Below are 26,385 nucleotides of genomic sequence, written 5' to 3'. Positions count from 1 at the left end.
AGACCTGCACATAATGTGACTCACTTTGTGCATTTATTTAAAGGCAACCGGCAGAGGTGGTGGCAAATGTCCAGCACGGGGCTGGATCTGCTGGGAAGAAGGCACTCCTTCTGTTTAGTACAAAGGTGCCCACTCCTTGCAATCTAACTTGAAAACTGAATACAGATGTGTATTTGAGCACTGCACAAAGATGCCCAGATGGGGCATAATTAGGGGCTAACGTCCAATTTAAATCCCTTTGCAAAGCCCCGTGTCCTGGCAGGGCAGCATCTCCCTGGAGGAAGGAGCTTGCTGCTTAGCTGCCATGTGTCCAAGTTTTACTGCCTTCTTATAGTGTCTTTTTCTAATTCACCCACCCAGAGGGACACCTTTTCTTAACCTGCCCAGAAGCATTCTAGCTTCTCTAGCTCTTACCTGTTTTAAGGTATCAGCACACTCCGGCATTTAAAACTTGAATACTCGTGTTAAGCGTTACAATTTAGATTTTAAAACATTTCTTCTTCTTGCAGATCCGTGGCTGTGCTAACAGAGTGCATGAGGAACAAGATGCTGGCCAAATTCTTCAGGGAACGTCAGGAAACATTGAAACACTCACTGCCTCTGGGGTCCTATCTCTTGAAACCAGTTCAGCGGATTCTCAAGTATCATCTCCTTTTGCATGTAAGTTTCTGCCTGCGCTTGAAGGACATTCTAGGGGATGGGGATTTTGTGTGTATATGTTAAGTTTAGGAGAAAAAAAAATCAGAAAAAGCTGTGGACATATGGAAACATTTTCCACACTCATACTTTACAACTGACTAATCTGCTTTGAGGAATTAGAGATATTTATATTCTAGGCCTGCAACCTCATTGACAACAGCCAAGTAAAAAGATTCATTTTAGCTCTGTTGGTGATAGGGCTTAGGAGTGACAGTTTCAGGCAGGGAGCTATCATTCATGAACAACAGATCTTTTTGTTATGTTTTATTTTATTTCCATGAGCCCGGATTCAGTAGGCAGTTGGGAGGGAGAGCTGTTTGTCATAGATTGGCTTGTGTAGGGGCAACGAGAAGGGGCTGAAAGGGGAGAAGACAGATGAGCAGCATAATGAGTGATCTTCGAGCTGGGCTTCCCATCACTTCAGGGTCTGTTTTCTTTATATCATTTCCCATTATTTGTAAAAAACTCAAGGAGACCTTAGAAACAAAAGTAGACATAGCTCTCATACATTCTCATTTCTTATCCTCTAAGGAAGCTGATAAAAATGGGAAATAGTGTTCTTGAAAGTAATTTCATTCTATAAGTAGGATTTGATTGCCTTTGCAACTTGAGAAAGACAGGATATCAGAGAGGTTGGGAGCAGGGCTCTGGGGCAAGACTGCCCGGGTTCAAATCCTGTAAATTTCCCATGTTCGCGGTGCCTCGCAAGCGGTCAATAAATATGAGCTATTATTTTTATTTTATTATTTTTAATACTGCATTAAAAATCTTTTTTAAAAAAGATTTAAATCCAGAGCTCCTATATATATCAATATGTCTGCAATTTACATGTATCGCTTTTTAAATGATTCCAGGTTTCTAACTTGCATAAGCATTCCAAGGTTGCTCAGTTCATATGCATTTAAAATTTTAAGAACTCTTTATGATCCAACTTTACCAGAAATTTCTCAGCTTTGTCTTTTTGCCTGCCTGGCTCATCTTGGGAGAATCTTGCATCCTGTGAAGCCACATCAGGGATATTACTTTAACTGTTCAATTGGTTTTAATGACCTCTAAATTTAGTGGGATTAATTTACTGAATCAGTGTCCAAATAATTCTTTAAAAAATACTAGCTTTCCCAGGATAGATCTTTGCTGGACTCTGCTAATATGGCATCTAAAACTAGTATGTCCCACTAATCTCTATTTATGGCTTTCTAGACAGTAAGTCAGTCAAAAGAAAAGTCTCAGACCTCCATTACATAAGCATGTCAGATATAACAAGTCAAGATTCTTACAAAAAGTTAACTGCTAGGAAGAACAGCCCTTACCCTCTAAATTAAAAGCTGGTGTCTTAGTTCATGCTGCTATAACAAAATACCATAGACTGGGTGGCTTAGACAACAAACATTTATTTCTCACAGTTCTGGAGACTGAAGTCCAAGATCAAGGGGCCAGCATGGTTGAGTTCTGGGTTGCACACTGCCTTCTTCTCCTCATTTCCTCGCATGGTGGAAAGAGGCAAGACTGCTCTCTGGGGTCTCTTTTATGAGGGCACCTACACCATTCACGAGGGCTCCACCCTCATGGCCTAACCACCTCCAAAGGCCCTACCTCCTAATACCAGCACATTAGAGGTTAGGATTTCAACATATGAATTTGTGGAGGGCACAAACATTCAGTTCATAACAGCTGATAGTGAAGATAAAAGGGAAGAACAGTGGTTAGATTAATTTACAACTAATTGCCTGGAGTATTTTTGCTTTTATAGTTGGTTTAGAGTGTTCCTTCTATATCATGCACATCACTTCAAAGTTGTGTAGCCACCCGTGAAAATCCCCACAGAAATACACTCTGTACTTCTGAGTCTGTCTATTGATGAACAGGATTGCCTCTCAGACTAAAAGAAGAAATGATTATTTTTTAAAGTTTTCTCTTGATCTTGAACTTACCTGGGAGTTGTTAGTTTCGTGATACAGTTTCATAGGACCTTTCTAACAGCTGAGTCTGAGTGCAGAAAGAAAATGTAAATTCCTTTCCAGTTTCTAGCTGGATGGAAAATTTGAGGATTCAGTAAAAGTAAACAAAGTGTGACTAAAAACAAGGGAACTAATCTTCATAATTTATACCATAAGATTCAACCTCCACCCTTGAGCTTAACATCTCTGCATGATAAGTGTCATAGGAACAGTCTAATTGACTATAATATCTTCTTACTCTTTTAGATACTTACATTGGAATTTAAATACTTAAAACTTATTGTTGCTCTTTGAAGATGATACAGCTTCAATTAAATAAGCATTTATTTACCACCCAGCTCTCTGGTGGGCACTGTTGAGAAGATAAAGGACTAAAGGAACTATGCAATAGTCCCTATCCTTAGACTCATAGGAGTCTAGGGACATGTGTCTTATGTACTTAAAAGGATTAGATAATAATCGTGTCCCCTTCTCATCTCCCTGGGATTGTGGAACTCCAGGGCTCAGATAAGTGCTGGTGTTACATCCTTCTGACCATCAGAGAGTGAATACTTGAACCATGAGATATCTCTCAGCACTCTGAAGGATTATCTTTAGTGAATTTCATGAACTAGTGAAAGGCTTTAAAGGCTTTAAAGCCTTGACTACATGATGACTACATGATGACTACAAGACTAAATGTCTTGCTGTATAGGTATTTTTTTAAATATAATATTCACTGTTTTTTGTTTTGAGGCCATTACATATTAAGCCCTGTGTGTTAGTTTTGCTTCCTCTGGGAGAAAAAAAAAATTATGTTTCCTATGTAGTAAGAGTGAGAACCATATAACTGAGAACTGTACTACATTGGCCACCAGGAAGTTCACAAATCTCCAACTATAATATCAACTCTCTTATCTATTACAATCACTCTAATATCTCTGTGAGACTTAATGGCCTGTATACTTGTTTTGTTTCATCCTCCTTGTCAAATTCCTCCTTGTGCAATTCTCATGGACTTCTGTTTTTCCTAGCTCCATTCTTATTCATATCTTACCATTTTGTTGTAGGTATTTCTGGTAGTTATCTCAGAATCTTAAGGAAAGATGATAGTGTGTAAATAAGCAAAAATAAAATGATAAACTAATCACAGAAGTGCCTTTTGTTTCATTGAGTATATAAGAAAAAAATTTTGAAAATAACTAGGGTTGGGTGTTTTGGGTTTTTTTAAAGGAAATAGAAAATCACCTTGACAAGGATACAGAAGGCTACGATGTGGTGCTTGATGCTATAGACACGATGCAGCGAGTAGCCTGGCACATCAACGACATGAAGCGGAAGCATGAACACGCCGTCCGGTTACAGGTGAGGCCTCAGGGTGACAGTGCCTGGTGGGGCTGCGGCCCTATGACTTGTTATCATTTCCCAAATCAGATATTAAGGCGGTTCAGTGTTGCACATCATTCATGGTCTTCATCATAGATCTCCTTGAGAAAACATCAGGACATCGATAATACCAATCATTGTTTACTGGCTATTAAAGAGAAAGGTACATTGTAACATTCAAACTAGTAGTTCGCTCATAGCCCCTTCCGTGACCCAAATTAAAAATTTGAGTCTCCCAAGGCCTTATTTTATATTAATTACCAATAAGCAATTCTTGCTGAAAGCAACTCTCTCCAAACTGCTTTTCGTTTTTTGTTTTTATAAATTTATTTATCTTGGGTTGTGTTGGGTCTTCGTTGCTGCACGCGGGCTTTCTCTAGTTGCGACGAGCGGGGGCTGCTCTTCATTGTGGTGCGCGGGCTTCTCATTGCGGTGGCTTCTCTTGTTGCGGAGCACGGGCTCTAGGCACGTGGGCTTCAGTAGTTGTGGCTCACAGGCTCTAGAGCACAGGCTCAGTAGTTGAGGCACATGGGCTTAGTTGCTCCGCAGCACGTGGGATCCTCCTGGACCAGGGCTCGAACCCGTGTGCCCTGCATTGGCAGGCGGATTCTTAACCATTGCGCCACCAGGGAAGCCCTCCAAACTGTTTAAAGGGGTTTTAAGCCTCTGTTCCTCTCTCACTAGTTCATGCAAAATCATGAGGTGGTGAACATGTGGTGATGGGACAGGGGACTCAGAGGAAGGAGAGCTAAGTCTGGAACCAGGTCCTTGGCAGTTTCACTGGGGAGGAGACTTCACCACTGCATTTTAGATTCCTCACTTTTAAAATAAGACACGTTTACTAAGGTCCCTTCCATTATCCACATTTTGAGCCCTGAATTCCTGGGAACTTCGGATAGATGCTAAGTTGGCGATCATCTCCTGGGCATCTCAAAAGATGCACTATTTAAAAACAAAAGGTCACGTGGGCCCAGAGGCTAGTCCTAAGCTCCTTGTTGTCCCTGGAGTAAAAGCAAAGCCCAGGGTGACTCCGTGCTATGCAGAGCACCTACATCCGACTCAGGAGGGAAAAAAGCTACGCTCTTCAGGCCATACCTCCGAACAAAACTCAAGGTTTCGGGACTTCTGTGGTGGCACAGTGGTTAGGAATCCACCTGCCAATGCAGGGGACACGGGTTCGAGCCCTGATCTGGGAAGATCCCACATGCCGTGGAGCAGCTAAGCCCGCGTGCCACAACTACTGAAGCCCACGTGCCTAGAGCCCGTGTTCCACAACAAGAGAAGCCACCGCAATGAGAAGCCCGCGCACCGCAATGAAGAGTATCCCCCGCTCGCCGCAACTAGAGAAAGCCTGTGCGCAGCAGTGAAGACCCAATGCAGCCAAAAAAAAAAAAAACTCTAGGTTTCATCTATAGGCAGCCAGAGTGTGATACGATACAATTGACTATCAAAAATCAAAGGAAGATGACATTCTTTTTATTTTTTTTATTCATTTATTTTTGGCTGCGTTGGGTCTTCGTTTTTCAAGTCAGTAGGTCTGAAGGTTTTCGTCCAGAGAATGGGGGTGAGCACATCAGGAGAAGGATGGCTGAGAGGGCCACACACCAGCAGCCTCTTTACCTGGCTTTTGAAAGACAATTCCACTGCCTTAGTAGAGGGATTATGGAGGGATGGAAAGAAGTAATTGGCAACCCGTCAATTAACAGCTTGATTCATTTCTTAACCCTTAACCCTTAAGGGTCACTTAACCCTTAATTGACACAGCCGTAAGTGCAGATTTATGTCACGGAGAGCAGACACATCAGACACCACGCAGGGCCCTTAGACCCTGTCACAGGTATTTAGACATCATTCTTGAGGCTCAATAAGTGGGCCCCTGTGTCCTTGCCGTCTTGCCTTCCCAGCTCCTGTTTAATCACAGGGAACGTTCACTGTTTCAGGAGATACAGAGTTTGCTCACCAACTGGAAGGGGCCAGACCTGACCAGCTACGGGGAGCTAGTTCTCGAGGGGACCTTCCGCCTCCAGCGGGCCAAGAATGAGCGGACGCTCTTCCTCTTTGACAAGCTGCTTCTCATCACCAAGAAGAGAGACGACACGTTTACGTACAAAGCTCACATCCTGGTAGGTCCGAATAGAGGTCCCAGGCGAGGACTGGGAGCGCTGGTTCCATCCTCTTGCGAGCCTGCCTCCCCCTCTCTGCCCGCCCCTCCAGTGCGGCAACCTCATGCTGGTGGAAGTGATCCCGAAGGAGCCCCTCAGCTTCAGCGTCTTCCACTACCAGAACCCCAAGCTGCAGCACACCGTTCAGGTACCAGCACTCCCTCGCCTCCCCGAGCAACTCCTCACCCTTGTGCGTCATGCCCGGAGGCCTTTGCAGGGCTTTCTGGCCACCCCACGTGTGTCCCATCCAGTCAGAGGGTCTTAGGAGTGTCTGTGTCTTGTGACTGGTGGGGTTGCATGACTGTCCACGTCTCCTCCTGGTAGGCGAAGTCGCAGCAAGACAAACGCCTGTGGGTTCTGCACCTGAAGAGGTTGATCCTGGAGAATCATGCGGCGAAGATTCCAGCTAAGGTAAGACCGTGAGGGCAGCAAACAGTAAAACTGCAAGGAATTCAAGTCCCAGAAAGACAGCCTGGCGGCAGTAAATGTGCATCTTCAAAATTAAGACAGTTGAGAGATAGGCTACATAAGGATCAACCGAATCAGCCATTGGTACTGAAAAGATTCATATGTAGGGAGACTCGGTGGAGAGTTTTTGGTTTGTTGTTGTTGTTCCTTTTGAGGCTTGAAAGAAGAAAAACAAGGAAAAGACTGTAAGGGAATTTCTAGAGAACTAGTAGAAAATAAAGGCAGTTATGAGAATTATTCAGAGGTGTGCTAAGCACCTAGGGTGAATAAAGCTGGCTTAGGCTCTGTGGGAAGCAAGACCCAGACTCAGCCGTGAAGGAATTTGCAGACCAGGGAGCTGGTCATATAAATGATATGATGAATTAATAGAGGTGTAAGCCAAGTATTGTGGAAGAATAAAGTGTTCGATTTTACAGTAGAGTGAGGAGAGGAAGGAAAATGCCTGTTTCCGCAGTCTTGAAGGATGAGGAATTTTTTTATCAAGTGGGGGAAGAGAAAAAGGGAAACCAAGCTGAGAGAACAGCATAAACAAAAACCAAGGGGGTGTGAACACGGGCCCAGTGTTCACAGCACACAGAGTGTGCCCGGACAGAAAGGTCGAGTCCTCAGGAGATGGAGTAGGACGTAAGACTAGAAAAGTGGAAAGCAGTCATCCGGCCTTGGAAGGGCTTTGAACACAAACACTGAGGACCCCGGGTTTTCGTGGTGGGAAACTACTGAAGGCTTTGGAGGAAGTGGGTGGCATGGTCCGCGCTGTGCTCTGAGAGTGTAACTTTGGGACAGTGTGACGGTTCAGCTGGTGGCGTGTGAGTGGCGGCAGGAGAAGAATTAGCCGGCTTCCACAGTGGCCTAGAAGAGAGACGAGGGACACTGCCAGCGAGCATAAGAGAGGGGGGAGAGGCAGAGCCCATCGTGGAAGCAGAGGGAACAGGATTTTTCCCACCACGTGCATGAGGAGAGGGAGAAATAAAAGTCAAGGATGAGTCAGGAGTTGGGCCAAGAGGATGGTGGTGTGAGTTCCAAGACAGGCTGCCCAGGGGAGGGACCGATTGGATGGGCCTAAGAGGGAGCAGCAGGGACACGTGTGCAGGGGCGGGTCAGCTGCAGGGAGAGATGCAGGTCTCTCCGCACAGCCGGTCACCGAAGCCCCGAGATTTGATAGGAGGACCCACACAAACGTGTACAGGAAAGACGGACCCCCAGGAATCCCAACATCTAAGTGACCAGCAAGGGTTGGGGGATTTGCGGAAGAACCAAAGGAAGAGCAGCCAAATGAGGCAGTAAGAAAACCGAAGGAGAAAATTGTGGTAACAAAGGAAGGAATGTCACTGAGAAAGAGTGGAGTAACCATCTCAAAGCCTGCAGAGATGAAGACAGATTCAAACAGAAAAGCAGATATTAGATTTGGCAACTAAGAGATAAGGGAGAGAGGGCAGTGGGTTGACAAGAAAGGGAGAAATAAGGAACAGACTGGGTGTAGCCTTCTTTGTTAAACAAAGTTCAGAAGAGACAAACGGTGGTAGTTTGAGGGGAGGTAAGATCAAAGCAAGACGCTTTGCCCTCATGAAGAATATTGTGGACATGTAGGCTAAGGGGACAGGGAAAGGGAACAGGAGACAGTAAAGATAAGAGGTGGAACACCCCTTGGAATGTGACCCAGGGAGATGGCAGAATACGATCATCCTTAACCCCCAAATTTCGGGGATGGGGGCATGTACTGTAAATATAGTCGAATAAAAACATTAGAGTGTGAACTTGATGCTGGAAGCTCAAAACTTCTTATTTACTGAAGAAGTATGCAAGAACAGCTAATGTACGCCTCCATATGTTTGCAATATGGCTTTTGAAAACATTTACAGAGGTCATCCATGTAAAAAAAAAAAAAAATTTAAGGAATAGAAGTAATCCCATTGGTCTTAGGAACCAAAAAATTGGTGCAGCTCCAAATAAAATTAATAAATCTATTCGCCTCTTCTACACTCATTACACTATTTATATTCACTTTACCAGTAGGTATAGAGGTTAGTCTTGGAAAGGGTCAGAAACATCTTCCCTGAGCTGGGGGAGAAGAAAAATGAGAAAGGATAAACTTTGAGGTGGACTTGAGGGAACTTAAAGTGTTTGCCTTCACTGAAGTCGGTGGTAACGGCATCTACTGGGTGAGTGAAGCAAAGATGGGGCTGGATGTCCTAGGGAAAGTGGAGGGGTTCAGAACACGTGCTAAAGAACACAGGCTAGGGGCTTCCCTGGTGGCAGTGGCTAAGAATCCGCCTGCCATTGCAGGGGACACGGGCTCGATCCCTGGTCCAGGAAGATCCCACATGCCACAGAGCAACTAAGCCCATGCGCCACAACTACTGAGCCTGCGCTCTAGAGCCTGTGAGCCACAACTACTGAGCCCACAAGCCACAACTACTGAAGCCCACATGCCTAGAGCCCATACTCCACATAAAGAGAAGCCACTGCAATGAGAAGCCTGCACACCGCAACGAAGAGTAGCCCCCGCTCGCCGCATCTAGAGAAAGCCCGTGCGCAGCGACAAAGACACAATGCAGCCAAAAATAAATAACTTAAAAAAAACACACAAAAACTAAAAATAAAGAAAGAAAGAACACAGGCTAGCGAGTCAGCGGGGATGACTACAGTAATCTGTGAAAGGATCCTAGGCCCACTGAAGCTGGCCACCATGAATGTGTGTGATGATTCAGCAACTTCAACACTAGTGTTGAGGCGCCATGGCGCATGTGGGTTCCCCAAGGCTGAGGATTGGCAGAGCAGTGAGGGGGAAGGTTAAGTGGGCAAGGGAAGACACAGCGCCAACCAGCATCCGACCTGCAGTGACTGAACATGATTTCCAGGCTGAGTGGAGAGTGAAACTAACCGGGAAAATAGACACAGATTGAAGGATAAGTCAGAGAACTGGTTCAGCAAGAGTTAAGGTGGAGAGATGGAAAATACAGAGATCTGTCATTGAAGAGGGGACTTTTGGAGTCCTTCGGGAAGCGAGGGCACTTCTGGGTGATGATGAGGCCCTGGGGGGCGCTATGACTGTGTGTTGCTGCTCTGGAGTGGAGGGAAGGGTGATCAGAAGTCAAGTGGCGAGGAACTAAGGTGAGGGTGGAGAATGGGTGTCCACGCGTTTGGGGAAATGGTCCGTGCCCAGGCAAGGAGGAACGAAGTGGAGCAGTAAATGGGATGAGGCTCATGAGAGTAGAACTGGGTGGGAAATAAGGAGATCTGAGATTTCTGAGAAAGGAAAGTCTATTTGCTCTTTGCATAGTTTTTGAAAAGTATTTGAAGCTTGTTCTCAGGGGCTATCAGCAGTGATTCGGTGCCCAGGAAATGACTGTGCATAGGTGTGTGCTTTGACTTAAGCATGAGTCTCATCTCATCAGGGTGTTCCGAGGTGTCAGGTAGCTCATGCAGAGAGGTGACTGCATTTGCTTCACGGTTAGTCACTTGTTTGCTGGCCTTGTGACTCGCAATGCCCTTCTGAGCAGTGGCAGTGTGTCTTTGATATGCCCCACCTGTTGTTTACCTGTCCCTGGGAAAATCAAAACTGCCAAAGGGCTTCTGAAAAGCAGTTATTGGCCATTACAAAATGAAACTAGCTGACAGACCTTCCTCTTTCTCCCACACTAGGGGTGTGTATTCCAAGCAGTTTTCCCTTTATGTTTTGTAATGGTTAACAGAGTCACAGTAGAATTGTGCTTTTTTTTGTCCAAGTTCCTGACCCTTTTAGATGTAAATAGATGTAAACATTCTATTTTTTTTTTTAGCTACAGCTTCTTGAGCACACATCCACTGTGCCGAGTACTTTATATTCTTATTTCACCCTTAGCAAAACACCTGACAAGAAAGGTCTTATTCTCCCCATTCTAGAGAAATAAAAACAGAGGCTCAGAGATGGAAAGTAAACTGCCCAAGTTTATGCAACTAGTATACGACTGAGCCCAGATTCAAACCCAGTTCTTCCTGGATCCAAAGTTGATCTTAACCACATTATTCCTAGGGAAAATGAAAACACACTTATTTAATATACTTTATCCACTATGAGCTTACGATAATTTTCTATTTTATTTAAGCAGGATTATTACTAAGTTGAAGTTTTCTCTCTTCTCAAGACTGTTTCTTAATTTATTTTCTTAAAGCTTTCAAACTATATTTACTACTATCAAATAAAAGGATTACATAATGGGAACAAACATCAAAAAATGTACCACTGTTCTACTGTTAACACAGCTGTAGAGGTTAGGTTCCTTGTAACCTCCTTCCATTCCTTTAATTCAGTGATAGTCTCTGGCTGACCCCTAGTGGAAAAATGTGGGAATAGACTTTTTTGAAATTAAATGTCAAGACAAGAAAAAAAAAATACTGAGTTCTCGAAGTCAAGTTTATAGATACCAAGAAACTTTCTGGAAATTAGCCATATGGTCCATCTATATACGTGGTATATAAACTAAATTTCATCCATATTAGTTGGGAATAAGGTTCAGGTAGAGACTGTTGCATTTTATATATTCGCATGGTTCTGCCAATGCACTTCACGGAAATTGAGCTAACGTTTGTGTCTGAAATTAACTTCAACTACTAACCTCAAACTCTGAATGTATGATAAAAATAGCAGTGTCATAAAAATCTTAAGCACTTGTTTTCTCAAAATTAAGGTTGACTGCATCGTTTTGTGTTTTTTTGTTGTTTTTTTTGGTTGCCCCTTAGCCCAGACATTTTTACTGTGATATCATCACATACTGTGACAAAGTATTAGTAAAATTATTTTTAAAGTTATTTTTAGCATAATGTTTGTAGGTTCCGTTACACTACCTTGAAAAATGAAAATGACATGAAGGAGGCGAGAAAGCCTACCTAATTTTTTTCTTCTTTGAATCCCCAGGCAAGATGATTCATGTTAAGGCCATTAACATATCTTTTCACTGTTCCCTAAACATTGATAACATATGGCAATAATTACACAAAAAGAAGCCTCAAAGCAATAAAGTTCAGAAGCTCGGGGTTGAGGTGGGGAGAAGTTTGTATGCAGAGAAAGCAAGAGTCAAGGTCATCAGGGCCTGTGGGAGTAAATGGTAACTAACTTGGGTTGAGTGCCTGTCATTTGGTCCTGGTAGCAACTTTGAAAGGTCGCTCCTATCTTACCATCTTAAGGTCGAAGAAACACATGCAGGAATGTGAGAGCACCTGCCTAGTTAAGTGCTAGAGCCAGGATCACAAACCAAGTCCCCCAGGGTCCTTCTCCCACACCGAAGCTCTTTCTCCCCCTCTGGGAGATTGTAGGCCACACACAAGTGCCGGTAGGTACAGGGGTGCTGGGAGAGTCAGCTGATGATAATCTATACTATTTGGAAGGAGAGAGGAACTGTCCAGCAACTATTTTGCATTCAGCTCAAAAGACTTATAATGCCCCAGTGAAATGGGGAGGGCTGGTGGTGTAGATCCTAGGCCCTGTCCCTTGAGCCTTTGGTTTCCATAGATCAGGGCTGGATTCAGTAGACCAGGGCTGGGTAGCAGGAAGCTAGATTTTATGATACGCTGCTCAGCCAGGTTTTTGAACCTTTAGTGAATGTTTCTTTCTCTCTCTCCCTCTTATTTTCCCTTCCTCCTCCTCTTCCCTACCTGTGTCTCCTTCCCCTTCCCTCTCCCTCCTTCCCTCCCTCCTTCCCTTCCTTCTTTCTTTCCAGGTGAGGGCTGTAAGCTTAGCTCTGGGGCACCAGTGGTGCAGCATCTACCACCCACACAAGGACGCTCATCTGTTGGAATCCCTTGAACTATGTGTTAATGCCTAAAAGAAATGAGTTGTTTTTCTTTTTTAAGCTTTTCCAAAACCATTCATTCAGGTGGGATAAGACCTGTATTAGGATTGGTAGTTTAAAGAAGAAACAAAAAAAGGTCATTTCAATTATAGCTACACCTTCTTTCTTTCAGGCCAAGCAAGCAATACTTGAAATGGATGCCATTCGTAAGTTTTGTTTTCTACACAATTTGAAATCTCGTTGTCTCCTTGTATCTCTCAAGTTTCTGTCTTCAAGTTTATGGAGAATGTCAATTGTGAGAAAGTAGCAGCTCTCTATTCACTGTTTTAACAAACAGAGCCAGCAGACAGTATACCCTCTTCCTAACCCATTGGCTTGTTTCTACACTGATTTCTCGGTTCATCTGTGAGCTCCCTGATGGCTTGCCACTGGTCTATGCATCAACTCACAATGTAAGATATGCTTCCAGGGTCACCCTTGCCCCACCTCTGCCACCACCAAACATGAAGGTCCCACAATGCATTTCCCACCTCACTCCATTAGCGGAAAATCTATGTTGATTATCTGCAATAATCACGCTAACTAGATAGGTATTGGTTTTCCTGATGCAGCTCACATTTTAAAATTACAACTGCCCCACATATGTTATTGTGTCTCTGGACTTCTCATAGCAGTCAGAGAATAAATATAAGTGAGGTCTTATAAAATAAGACCTGTTCGAAGCACTTATCACATCCTTGTTATCTCCCAGATTAAATAGAATTTAAAAAGAAGCAATAGCTTTAAAGACTTACAGCCAGGTCTGACAGAAACTTTTACTTAAAACTTTCTAAGTAACTTACTTTTGAGGAATCTTTCCCCAAGAGCAAACACTGATTCACTTACCCCACCCTACCCCAGCCCACCCCCCAGCCTGCTGGTTGTTAATTCTCCGGGGGGGGGGGGGGGAATAAAGAAACATTACTGAAGTAGAAAAATGAGCACGGCCACTGTCACTGAGATTCCCCCATGGCACGTCCATCAGATCCTGAGAAATGATGCAAGGTGATCCCCACAAGAGAGCTGGGCTGGGGCTCCCTGCCCTGTGTTCTCTGAATCCGCTTATTTTATTCAGTGGAAGTCTCTCTAAGATTCTTTTTACTGAGGTATAGCTGATTTACAGTATTATATAAGTTATAGGTGTACAACAATTTTTAAAGATTATACTCTAGTTATTATGAAATATTAGCTATATTCCAGCCGCTGTACAATATACCCCTTATTTCTTATATAAATATATATATGTATATAATATATATGGGCACTCTGAAGAGAAGGCAAGGCCACAGATGGGCATGTGAGAATTAGGAGAAAAGATGGAGGAAGATGGGGATCCAGAGAGGTCAGCTGTTCAATGTGAGTAGCTACATTCAACATTGTTTATTTATTCCCAGGCTCTGAGCTAGCTCTTGGACACCATTAAGATTCTGTGAGCACACAGAATGATGTGAAGCCTCTAATCGGTGCCATGTGCCTCTCTGCCAGGCCAGGCCTGGGCCGGGGCAGCTCAGCCTAGGAAAATAGCCTTACTTGCCCTACCCTGACTTTGGTCTCAGCTGGCTGTGAACAGAGTAGGCCAGTCCATTGGACCAAATGGCCTCTGACACTGGAGAAGTATATGTGGTCTTTAACAATCCTCAGAACTTTCTTGCACTTCAGATGCCCTTGAAGAGCCTTAACCCCAATTTGAAGAACGCCAGTCTACGGCTATGTCCTAAAATTGTTTACCCTCAGGCTTTAGGGTGCAGATGATCTTTGAATATGCTATGACTTTAGGATTAGACCAGATTTTCTTAATCCAAAACCTGTGTACCCCTTAGATGAAATAAAATGAAAACCCCTTCTCTGGGAAGAGAACCTAAACCATTCATCACATGTTCAAAGCAGCCATGTCTAGAAAAATATGGAGAGTTGCTGCCCAGGAAGACAGCTTCCGCGGGGGCAGGAAGGGCTCGTCTCCCTCCACCGCCACGCCGGGCACAAATGCCTCACAAAATTGCTACCTGGAGGGAATTCTCCATTTGGTTTTACCTTGACAGGGCCTCTGTTGTGGCCCATCGCCGCAGTCTGTCGGGGGCCTTGGTAGCAAGTTCAGCTGCAGGGATTTTTATGTTCATGGAATTGACTGACCACTGTGGGTCTCAGAGTTGCAGGTGAGTCTGAGTGAGAGTAGGAAGTTATCACACCCTACACATTTGAACTAACTTTCTAGTAAGAGTAGAGCCACTGGGTATAGCTCTCTCTGCCAGAGAGTGAAAAAAAAGAGTACAGAGGAAGAGTGCCTGTGTGTGCCTGGTGGGTGTGGGCGGGGTTGGGGAAGGGGGTGTGGCCTAGCTTGCTAACACACTTCAGCAGTTAGTAAACAGAAAGTCTGGAGATGCATATTCAACACCCGTTATGGCAGGAGGGATTCCACCATGCCTGAGGAAAAAGAATAAATCCATAGGTATCCAAGACAAGTCCCGCCCATTTTCTGAGATGTCATGGGACACTTCATTCTTATAGATGCATGTGGTTCTTACTTTACAGATTACCCAGGCTTCTGTTACAGTCCCAAGGGAGAGACAAAAGCCTTTTGTGGCTCTAAAGATGGCTCTGCTCCATATCGGCTAAGAAGAAAATCTGGTAAATAGGATGCGGTAATCAAGATAATTATGGGGCGTTAGTCGTGAAAGTCCCTTTCAGTCTGACAAAAAGGTATATTCTTTCCGGTTTTTGAGCACACCGCCAGTCTGAATACCTTTGAGAATGCCTCCAGGCGGGGCTCTCAAGCTTTGGTTCTAAAACTCTTTCTACTTAACTCTCTACTTTCCAGTGAATATAAAAAAACATGTCAATCAACTAAGTTCACTTTGTATAGCATGTTATTACCATTGGCCTGCAGGTACTTAAATGCTATTTACTGTCGCTAGTGAAAAATTGTATCCTGTAAATGACACATCCCAAAGATTATTCAAACCTAAAATTTTAACACACATTTGTTAAACCAGACTTCATGTAGTATCCCCTTAGCCCTCAGATTTTTTTTTTTCCATTTAAATCAGCATTATTGAGTATCTACCTAATGTCCTACACTGTACTAAGAACTGGGAATGTATGAATAATACACAGGATTCCTGCTTGCAAGGAGTTTGTAGTCTAGTGGAAGAGTCAAAAAAAGGTTGAATAAATACCAGTTCATACAATGGAGCTGTGGTAGAGGTTGAATGGAGGAAAGAGCGGGGAGACAAAGGAGAGAGGTCAACCCTCTAGGAAGGAGAGAGAAGGCCGTACAGAGCAGAGGACCAGTACCCCAGATGGAATCTGCGGGCTGAGGAGCCTGATGGGGTGGGCATAGCACACGCAAAGGCCCTGAGACTTGAGCCAGTGTACCTTAGATCAGACAACTATTGCCAGTTGTTTGGCCTGGCTGCAAGGTGGGCCAGAGGTGGAGGTGGGCAAGGTCAATCGGAAAGAGATGTGGCTGGAAGTACAGATTGGGCCCTGATCATGGAAGGCCAAGTAGGCCACGCAGAGGGTCTGAACTTGATCCTGCAAGCTATGGAAGGATTTTAAGCAATGAAATGTTTGCCTTTTAAAATGAGAGTTCTGGCTCGATGTGGAAAATGAGGTAGGCAGGGAGAATTGGTAGGAGGCTGTTCCTCTAGTTTGGGCGAGAGATGGTAAAGGTTTGGAATAAGACAGTGGTGACTGGGGTGGAGTGTTCCTGGGATCCCACAAGAGCATGATGGATGAAAACAGGAGAAACTTAAAATGATGTCCTGGTCGCTAACTAGGGAGGGTAATGTGAGTGACAACTAAGGTAAGAATCCAAATGAAAGAGCAGATGGGGGAGACTGGTGAGCTGAGATTGGGACATGTTGAGTTCGCTGGGTCTATGGGCATGTTGGGGACATGTCAGACGGACAGTTGGCATCTGAGACCTGGAGCTTGGGGTAGGGCTCTGGCAGAAGAATATAAAATTGAACATTATCCGCTTATACGCGGTAGTTAAAGCTCAGAACATTGCTTTACTAGTTGGTAGGGTTGGTTTTCTGTTAGGTGACTCCAGATTGCACAGCTTAATATTTATCCTACAGTTTTGATGGAGTGAATGTCTTGCTGCTAAGTATCTCTAAGCAATCAGGATTTAGATGAATTTGATAGAAAATTTCTAGAGCTCAATTCATTTGCCCATAAGCTAATAATTCACTTATAAGGAAAAAAACTTGATTTGGTTTTGCAAATGATGCTGGCCTTATTTTTTCACTCAGAACCTTCCTCAAGATCGCATAAAGTTTTGAAGACCAGCGGTAAGTCCTAAAATACCTTTCTTTTTTCATTCTTGTTGATATCCACTAAGTCAAACCATACACAAAAAAATAAACACCAGATGAATTACAGATTGGCAGATTTGATTAACCCCATTATAAAATGTAAAGCTGAATGACATAAAATGTTTGCAGCATAGATAATGGGCATAAAAAGATGACTATCTGTGAATGTTGATGTTAAGAAATCCCATATATCAAAAAGAAAGGACAGGGGCTTCCCTGGTGGCACAGTGGTTAAGAATCCACCTGCCAATGCAGGGGACATGGGTTCGAGCCCTGGTCCGGGAAGATCCCACATGCCACGGAGCAACTAAGCCTGTGCACCACAACTACTGAGCCTGAGCTCTAGAGCCCGCGAGCCGCAGCTACTGAAGCCCGCATGCCTAGAGCCTGTGCTCCGCAACAAGAGAAGCCGTCGCAATGAGAAGCCCTCGCACCGCAACGAAGAGTAGCCCCTGCTCTCTGCAACTAGAGAAAGCCCGTGTGCAGCAAAAAAGACCCAACGCAGCCAAATAATTAATTAATTAATTAATTAAATCTATTTAAAAAAAGAAAGGACAAAGGACTCTTTCTTTTTTTTCTTTTTAAATAAATTTATTTTATTATATTTTATTTTATTTATTTATTGTTTCTGGCTGTGTTGGGTCTTTGTTGCTATGCGTGGGCTTTCTCTAGTTGCGGCGAGCGGGGGCTACTCTTTGTTGCGGTGCGCGTGCTTCTCATTGCAGTGTCTTCTCTTGTTGCGGAGCCTGGGCTCTAGGCACGCGGGCTTCAGTGGTTGTGGCATGTGGGCTCAGTAGATGTGGACTCTTTTTTGAAAGGCAGAGAATATAATCGGGCAGTTTCACAGAAGAGACACAAACTGCCAATAAAATTTACAAATGGTCTCCTATATTAGTGATCAGAAAAATCATACATTTAAATGAGATAAATGGAGGGGAGAAAGCTGTGGGCTTGGCCAAAAGAAAAGAAAAACAGGCACTCTGAAACTGTTGGTGTATAAATTTCTGCAACCTTTTTGGAGCAAAATTTGTTAATGCCCATTTAAATTTAAAATGTGTATTTGCTCTTGAACCAACAATTTCAAATTTTTCACCTATAGAAATTTCACAATGTACACTTCCTGTATAGAAATGCTCACCCAAGTGAGCACAGATCTATGAGTATCTGTGTTCTTTGCAGAGTTTATAACAAGACACCACATAAAATGCCCATCTAGTGGGAAATAGTTTTAAAAGTTGTAGTAAATTCTTGAATACTACATGGAATATTCTGCAGCTATCAAAAAGAGTCAAGTACATATCTGTCTACTGATAAGAGTGTCTACATATATTTAGCAGGAAATTCAATTTTGCATATTGCACCTTTAAGAACAAAAAAACTGTGCATTGTTGTGGGATTGGGGCAGTAGGCATGGGACCTGGGAAGATGAACGTCAAACTTTTAAGTGTGGCTACCTCTAATGGGTGGAATTTGTGGAGAGGGTTTGATCACTTTTTACTTTCAATGCTTCTGTAACTAAACAGCGTGGAAAGATGAGACACACATGATCAGAGTATCGTAAGGGCATCTATGAGGATGTGGCTAGTGAATCTCTCCCCACAATTCCTCTTGCACCCTCCTTAGCACAGTGCCAAGGTGACCCTGTTGATAAGTGCTGTATCTTCAGTTAAAGCCAATAGAATATTTAAAAATTAACAGAAGCATAATCTTATGTTTAAGTGAGTTTCATGGCTTAGGGCATGTGGATTTTTTTTTCAGGTAATATATATTTGGGTGGGGGGAAGCTTTTGAAACATATTAATATGAACTGGTCCATTGCTCTCAGGGATTTAAGGAAGATACTTATCACTCAGATACATGTATGGTTGTTTTACATGTAGTACAAGATCTATACTTAGATAACTGAGAGGCATTTTCTAAAAATTAGGTCTAAAGAGCCCAGAGACGCTTGGGCTTCAGTTATTAACAATAAGTTTAAAAGACCTATAAAATATGAATGCTTACCTATGTATATGAGAGAGACATTTTTAATCCTCAAACTTAAAAAATAAAAAAAACTTTTATTTTTCAGAAACAGCACAAGACATCCAAAAGGTTAGTACTATTACATTTCTTATTTTGAAATGTTTACTTTAAGTGCCCTTTATACCTACCCTTTCCTTATATATCTCATCTCCAGCTAATCTTCCAAGTGTAAACAATTATTTTACATGTTGAAATAGATTTAAGTTAGGGCTCGTCCTTATCAACTCTCCCTCCACCTCACCACCCCAGCTTCATCTCTCAGAGCCAAGGCAATGATTTCTTCATCCTTCTGCCCCACCTCTCGATTCAGAAGCTATTATCTTAAGATGTAACACCCGGGCTTCCCTGGTGGCGCAGTGGTTAAGAATCCGCCTGCCAATGCAGGGAACACGGGTTCAAGCCCTGGTCCGGGAAGATCCCGCATGCCACGGAGCAACTAAGCCCATGTGCCACAACTACTGAGCCTGTGCTCTAGAGCCCGCGAGCCACAACTACTGAAGCCTGCGTGCCTAGAGCCCGTGCTCCGCGACAAGAAAAGCCATCGCAATGAGAAGCCCACGCACCGCAACAAAGAGTAGCCCCTGCTCACTGAAACTAGAGAAAGCCTGTGCACAGCGACGAAGACCCAACACAGCTAAAAATAAAATAATAATAATAAAATAAAATTAATTAATTAAAAAAAAAAGATGTAACACCCACACAGGGCTAGTGTGGTGCACCCCACATTGCCCTGTGCCTCTGTGCATGTATGACTGAGGCTCTTGCATCCTGAGTATTTGCTCCCTTTTCAAAGCATCAGACTTCAATCACACAGATGCCCGTCTAAGAATATGGTCCTGCTGCTGGTATAAGAGGTTTGATCATATGTGGTATAATGAAACTTCACTATATCAAGCTTTGATTTTTCTCCCTCCAATAAAAGGTTAGGAGAGGCAGAATAAAAATGGTATGTTGTATTAGAAGATGTATATTCAAATTTATTACCTATGAACAACGCATATTGTATCCTGACCTGGGTAAACCACATCCAGTATGCCTACTGATCAACTGGCTTACCTAACAATGCTTAGGGGACTGAGTGCAGCTTCTTGCTTCATGCTCTGTATCTGTAGCAACGTGGCTGTGAAAATCTCCCCAGCGATTCTAGGTGCTCCACTCCTTGGCACAGGGCCAAAGTGACCCTGTTAATAAATAATGTATCTTTCAGTTTAGACGCCTAAATGTCTAAAAATCAACATGGTCTTATCTCAAAGCTATTTGCTTAAAATTACGGCATGTGGATTTTTTTCAGGTAGTACATATTTCTGTTTGGAAGCTTTTGAAATTTATTAACATGAATTGGTTCATTGTTCTGAAATATGGCATGAGATTTTGATTTTTTAAATGTACTTTGTTTTCATAAACAAACACTGGGACGGTGCCCTTGTAAGGCAGCCAAGCTATGATCTCATGGAGCAAGCCTGGCTTAGTACTAGCTAGGGGAATCGCTCTATTAGTCCTAGAGATACAATCTCAAGAGCTTCTCGGAAACTTTTACGATAGTGATCAAGTCTCCATATGGGGACTAACTAAACCTTATAAAATCTGAAGACAAGAAAGAAATAAAACACCAATGTACTTTTTTCTTAGTGGTAAAATTCCATCTCCTAACAAAAATGAATGTATACTAAATGCAGGGAGAGATTAAAGAGATAAAGAGATTAACATTTCTCCTAGAATATACCTTCTAAAGCCGTGTTTATGTGTGTGTGTGTGTGTGTGTGTGTGTGTGTGTGTGTGTGTATGTGTAGAGCGAGAGATGGAGGGAAGGAGAGAGGGAGAGAGATTTAGCTCATATATAAACTGAGGGTTAAGATGGGTTCAAATCCATTTCTGCCATTTATAAGCTGTATGACTGTAAGCAAGTTGTTAAACCTTACCAAGACTTAGTTTCCTAATTTATGGAATTGTTATAAAGATTAAATGTGATATGTTTTTTAATGTGCTTAGTACAGTATTTAGCACAAGACAAGTGCCCCATAAATTAGCTCTTATTATGTTATTATTAAGTAACCATAATGCTGAGAATGTGGAAAAATGTTCATCACGAGGGATCTACACAACATACTTCTGTGCTGTGTCCAATCCATATACTGATTATTTCTAAATCTAAGAGCTTCCTCAGTTCTCCTGACGATTTATTTGATATAAAATTTCAGCTTCCGAAGTACTGCTAACTTCACTTCAAGTGTAGTTACCTTTTGGGACTTCCCTGGCAGTCCAGTGGTTAGGACTCTGCACTTCCACTGCCGGGGGCACGGGTTTGATCCCTCGTTGGGGAAATAAGATCCCACAAGCCACGCAGCGTGGCCAAACAAACAAACAAAAAAAGTGTAGTTACCTTAAAAATATACTTTGATATTAACAGTTCAGGTTTTCTAATTTTCTAAAATGTCTGGGAATTTTTCTGGAATGAAAGATTTTAAGAAGGTATTACTTCTGGCTGTTCACAAAATTGTTTTGTTACACTTCCACAGTGTTTGATCATGATTTAACTAGCTAATACTAACTTGTTTTATTTTATAAAATGTAGTTACTGGGTACCTATATTTTATAAACATTTTACCAATGCAGTCTGAGTAAGAGGAAAAGGGAGAGATATTAAAGGGTAAAGAAAAAAAACAGAAGAGCCAAAATATAATATGATATATGTATTTGTATGTGTGCACATATATCTATATGTGTGTATATTCATTTATTCCTACTCTTCAAATAGTCCACATTTTTACTATTTGAAAAAAGTGAACAAAAGATTAAATGACTAATTAGACGTTTTTAGCTTTAAATTTTTAATAGAAAAACAACATTCATTCAGGATAAAATTTTATCTTTGCCCTCCCTGATAGACAGACAGGTAAGCAGACAGACAGACATATTAATAGGTGAATATTCCAAGGTAATATGTATCCCAATTTCATTGATCAGTGATGAAAAATTCTTGCTAATTTGACATTTCCAATAGGTTACTATAGTGTTTTGACCAGAAAATATATCCCTGGTACTAATTAGTTTGAACCTGTCTTAACCCTTTCAAATCTTTGAAGCTAATCCCAATACCCACAGAGGGCATCAGAGGGCAATCCACTCCCTGTCTGCACAATTGAGCTCCATCAGGAAAGGTTCCAAGTTATAACAGACCCATTGTTTTCTCTGATTAAAAATCGTTAATGTCACTCATATTTTACTTCCTAATAGGCATCTAAATATTGCTTAATTAAAGATATTTTGAAAGAAAGTAAAAATTTCATTAGCTCAGGAGTGGATTAAATTAAATTCCTGCAACAAAGGCTCTTTTGCCTAGAATCTATAAACCAAGGCAGTGCTGGTCAGGTTCATGCAGGTCTGCAGATTTAAAGGAAAACCCTTGGGGGTGCAGTCAGATCACCGACAGGGGTGTTTCTCGTACACCGGAAACCACAGTAAGACCGCTAAGAATCAAACCCCAAATAGAAATCAGATACCATGGCCCTTGACACCTATATATGTTCATTTATATAATGTTATTTCCCAAGAACACATCGGAATTATTTGAAATATCTAAGTTTTCTGTGTGTAGCCAATTCCCTGCAGTGGGGTAAGGTATTTGGAGTCAGACCTGGCTTTGCATGCCAGCCTTTCCACTGCTGGGGGAGAACATGTTACTGAATCCGAAGAGCCTAGATTTCCTTACTGTGAAACTGGTACAGTCATATCTAATTCAAAGAGTGATTGTGAACATTAAGTTTGGAGAATGTCTTCAAATGGCCTAGCCTATTTTTAAGCAAATATCAGTTCCTGTCCTTTCTGCTCCTTTTGCAAAAAATCTGACGTGCTTTTCAACTCAGTTAAGATCAACAATGTTTACTGATCATTTTCTTTAAGGATATCATAGTCTAGTGGGAGAGGCAATGTGTAAGTACAGGAGAACATCCTAAGTTATGTGTCCTGTGGTGCTACAATTCAATCGATATGTTTCTATCCTCCTCAGGTTTCCAGAGAGGAAGGGTCTCCCCAGCTGACTTCAGCAGGGCCGTCTCCCGCCCAGAGGAACAGTCAGCCGAGCAGTTCTGCCATCATCAGCGTGCTTCGTGGGGGCGGGGCTGTCAGAAACATCTGGACAGACCACCAGATCCGGCAAGCCTTGTTTCCCAGTCGACGGTCTCCGCAGGAGAACGAGGAAGACGAAGATGATTATCAGATGTTCCTGCCATCCTTCTCATCTTCAGATCTGAACTCTGCCCGACTGTGTGAAGATAGCACTTCCAGTCGACCTTGCAGTTGGCACGTGGGACAGGTCGAGTCCTCGGAGACCCCCAGCTCTGGCCACAGGGTTGTGCGGCGGGCCAGCAGTGCTGGCGAGAGCAACACGTGTCCCCCTGACATAAGAACTAGGGACGGTGACAGCCCTCAGTACAGCTCCCGAAGGGAACTGCAGGATGACCCTAAAACAGAGGGGCGGGGCGGGCTGACTCCCTTCGGGTCCTCTATAGAGTTGACCATTGATGACATAGACCATGTCTATGATAACATAAGTTATGAGGACTTGAAACTGATGGTGGCTAAACGGGAAGAAGCTGAAGCCCCTCCCCCCAAATCAGCCAGGGACTCTGCTCGCCCCAAGAGCACCCCGGAGCTGGCCTTCTCAAAGAGGCCAGCGGGCCCAGAGAAGAGCCCTCTGCAGCCCCGGAGAGATGGTGTGCCCCCCGGCCGGGAGGCGTGGAACCAAAGCTCACGCGAACTCCAGGTGGTGGAGGAGAACGTCTACGACACCATCGGGCTCCCAGATGCGCCCTCCCAGGACTTCAAGTGCAGCAGCCTGAAGCGGCCCAAGAGGAGCACCTTCCTGGGCCTGGAGGCCGACCTGGGGTGCTGTGACAGTCTGAGGGCCTCTGTTTCCCAGGACAGCCTCCAGGTCAGCGAGGACGAGGCGCCCTACCCCCCGGGACCCTCCGACAACGATTATCTGAGTTTGTTCTATAACTCCTTCGGCTGCAACTTGTCCATCGCTGATCGGTCCATCTCCGATAAACTGTCTGAAGAAGTAGACGAAATCTGGAATGACCTGGAAAATTACATCAAGAAAAACGAAGTCAAAGCCAGAGACCGGCTCCTGGCGGCGTTTCCCGTCAGCAAAGACGACGTGCAGGAGCGGCCGCTGGGGGGCAGCGCCCCGGAGCTGGGCGCGCGCTCCCCACATCCCCTGCCCGCGGGCCGGGCTCGCCTCGTGCCGCCCAGAGACGGGCCGGGGCCGGCCTCCTGCACGCTTGGCCTAACCCCGGCCTCCAAAGACGGCTCCTGCCAGAGTCTCCACCGGCTGCCGCTGGTCAGTGACCTGCCGCCCGTGGAGAGTCCCTACGACGTGGCTGGCAGCAGCCTGTCCCCTGCAGACCTGGAGAACCCTGACCCCGGCGCGGACAACGCAGACAAGACCAGGAGCAGGGTTCTCCTGATGGCCAGGCAGTACAGTCAGAAGATCAAGAAGGCAAATCAGCTGTTAAAGGTGAAAAGCCCGGAGCTGGAGCAGCCGCCTGGCAGCCAGCTGCAGAAGCAGGTTCCCAGGGACCTGGCGGCCATCCTAGAAGAAAAGAAGCAGGGCGGGCCCGCCATCGGTATGTCTCCCGCGCTGCCCTTCTCCTTCCGAGGACTGGGAGAGAGCTGTGTTCTGGTTCGCAGTATCCTTAGCACCGTGAGGGTGCTGTCACCCAGATGTTCATTCTCACAGAGAGACCCCAGACTCACTGACGCACAGATGAGGCCGGCCCTGCACCCGCCACATCTCACCAGTGGGAGGCGATCGGGTCTGGAGGGTTTCCTGGTGTCTGTGACATCATTGCTCCAGATATGATATTTGAAGCAGTTTTCTCTAATATAATCTAAAGCTGAGAAATAGCCATCAGTTTCCGTTTCAGTGTGTTAGGAGGGGTAGCTGGGTAGCAGGGTAAGAGTTTAAGGTTTGGACGAATACGGAATAGGATTGCTCTTTGCTCCGGAATCCTAACAAAAATGCCTACTCATCCTAACAAAGACAAAAAGGAGGCCTTTTTGCATGGTTTTTTTTAGCTGTTCACACTGTAACTCGGCTGTTTTCTCGCATGTTAGGTTTTCTAGTTGCTTTTTTTTTGAATAGCTGCTGTAATGCATTTAATACTGTCTCATTTGGTATTCTCATGTATGCTTCCAAGAAGTTTAATTCTTTGAGTCAAGCCTCCTTTTTTGGGCAGAACCAAACCAGGATCACATGCGTGATATTGGTACCATTAGGGTTTAGGAATGAGACGATCACAGTTTGATTTTTTTCTCTATTGTAAAGAAGTACATATCCCCTGGATAAATTACACAGGGTTCTCAGTGGAAGGGCATGATGTGAATTAAGCACTGGATTGTCATGGAAAGAAAGATACCTGAGGGTGCTGACTCTCACCTGAGGAGTTTTTCGCCTCCAGACCCAGAGAGATTTCTGGGATTAGGCCCAGGAACTGAATTTTTTTTTAAAGTGTGGACTTTTGATCCTGTTTTAAGAATCCCTGCCCTAGATCTTCTGACAAAGGACTGTCTCTGTATCAAATGAGAAGAGACAGTTCTCCAATTAAAAATAAACACCAGATGGCTCAGTATCAGGGCATGTTTCGTTGGTTAGCTTGGTGGCGACATGGCTCATCCGGCCAACTTGATGCCACCTACCTCCTTTCTTTGGGACTGCTTTCTTAGGTGGAAACCAGAGAATCAGAAGCGGGTATCCAAGTCCTAAATGGCTCCACAAGTTGCATGACAAGAATCTGTAGGAAAAAAATTTTTTTAAGTTTGGGAGTGTTTAAGAATTACCTAAGTTTACTCTTTTTCCAGAGCTAATCACACAGTAATATTTCTTAACACATAGGGAAGTTAAGCCCTGGAAATGTTACCTGAAGGATTTTACAGACTCTCTGTGACTTGCTCTTCTTTTTAAGTTAGATAAAGATTAAATGTGATTTTTATATGAATGTGAGAGACTAGATCGCATATATTTTTCTCCTTGCAATAATATGCTTGAATTAGTCCCTTTTCCAATGCTAGTGTTGCTAAGCTGGTTTGTTGTTACACATAGAAAAAGTGACTGAGTTCCAGCTGCAGGCGGACTGTTTTGGAGTACAGATGGCACTAGAACCAGTAGTGTGTTGGCAATGCAACCACTGACTGAATCTGGGCTAGGGTGCCTCAGAATGAGAGAAAATATAATACTAAGGTTTCCGATGATGATGGATTGATTAAGCCATCAGACTGTTGTTTAAAAAGTGGTAATTGCCTGAGGCCGGTTGTTTGGAATATGGACCATCCATTAACATGCGAAGCTCTAACCCTGGTAGAAGCAAGGTCTTCAATACTGAATCATTAGGGCTTACAACTACCTTGAATAGTCTTTTTTACCCACCTTTTAAGTATTAATAGATTTCCCTTTGGGGTTTTCTTTTGCTTTTTTCCCCCGCTTTTTGTTTGTTCTTTCTGTTTTGCCTACTCGTGTCTTCTTGGGCTCCTGTAGGATCATAGCTCTGTGTCTGGGCCCTTTCTTGACATGGTGGGCTACTATCGA

The 26,385-nt window shown here is 43.7% G+C and overlaps 1 protein-coding gene across 4 annotated transcripts in view; it reads left to right on the top strand.

Moving 5' to 3' along the window:
• The window catches only part of PLEKHG1 (pleckstrin homology and RhoGEF domain containing G1), a 223,414-nt gene that overhangs the window by 190,050 nt on the left and 6,979 nt on the right, over positions 1-26,385 (top strand). For all 4 annotated transcript variants that reach the window (XM_059940997.1, XM_059940996.1, XM_059940998.1 and 1 more), the window contains 10 exons: positions 510-660; positions 3,870-4,001; positions 5,963-6,145; positions 6,237-6,332; positions 6,509-6,595; positions 12,593-12,626; positions 14,989-15,084; positions 16,713-16,751; positions 18,847-18,869; positions 22,807-24,427. In XM_059940997.1, coding sequence (XP_059796980.1) covers positions 510-660; positions 3,870-4,001; positions 5,963-6,145; positions 6,237-6,332; positions 6,509-6,595; positions 12,593-12,626; positions 14,989-15,084; positions 16,713-16,751; positions 18,847-18,869; positions 22,807-24,427 — 2,462 coding nt within the window. The remainder of the gene's footprint in view (positions 1-509; positions 661-3,869; positions 4,002-5,962; positions 6,146-6,236; positions 6,333-6,508; positions 6,596-12,592; positions 12,627-14,988; positions 15,085-16,712; positions 16,752-18,846; positions 18,870-22,806; positions 24,428-26,385) is intronic.

Source organism: Balaenoptera ricei, chromosome 12, assembly GCF_028023285.1.
Source record: "Balaenoptera ricei isolate mBalRic1 chromosome 12, mBalRic1.hap2, whole genome shotgun sequence".
Classification (NCBI taxonomy): domain Eukaryota; kingdom Metazoa; phylum Chordata; class Mammalia; order Artiodactyla; family Balaenopteridae; genus Balaenoptera; species Balaenoptera ricei.
Note: the sequence above shows the minus strand (reverse complement) of the source record. Positions and strands in the feature narration are given on the sequence as shown.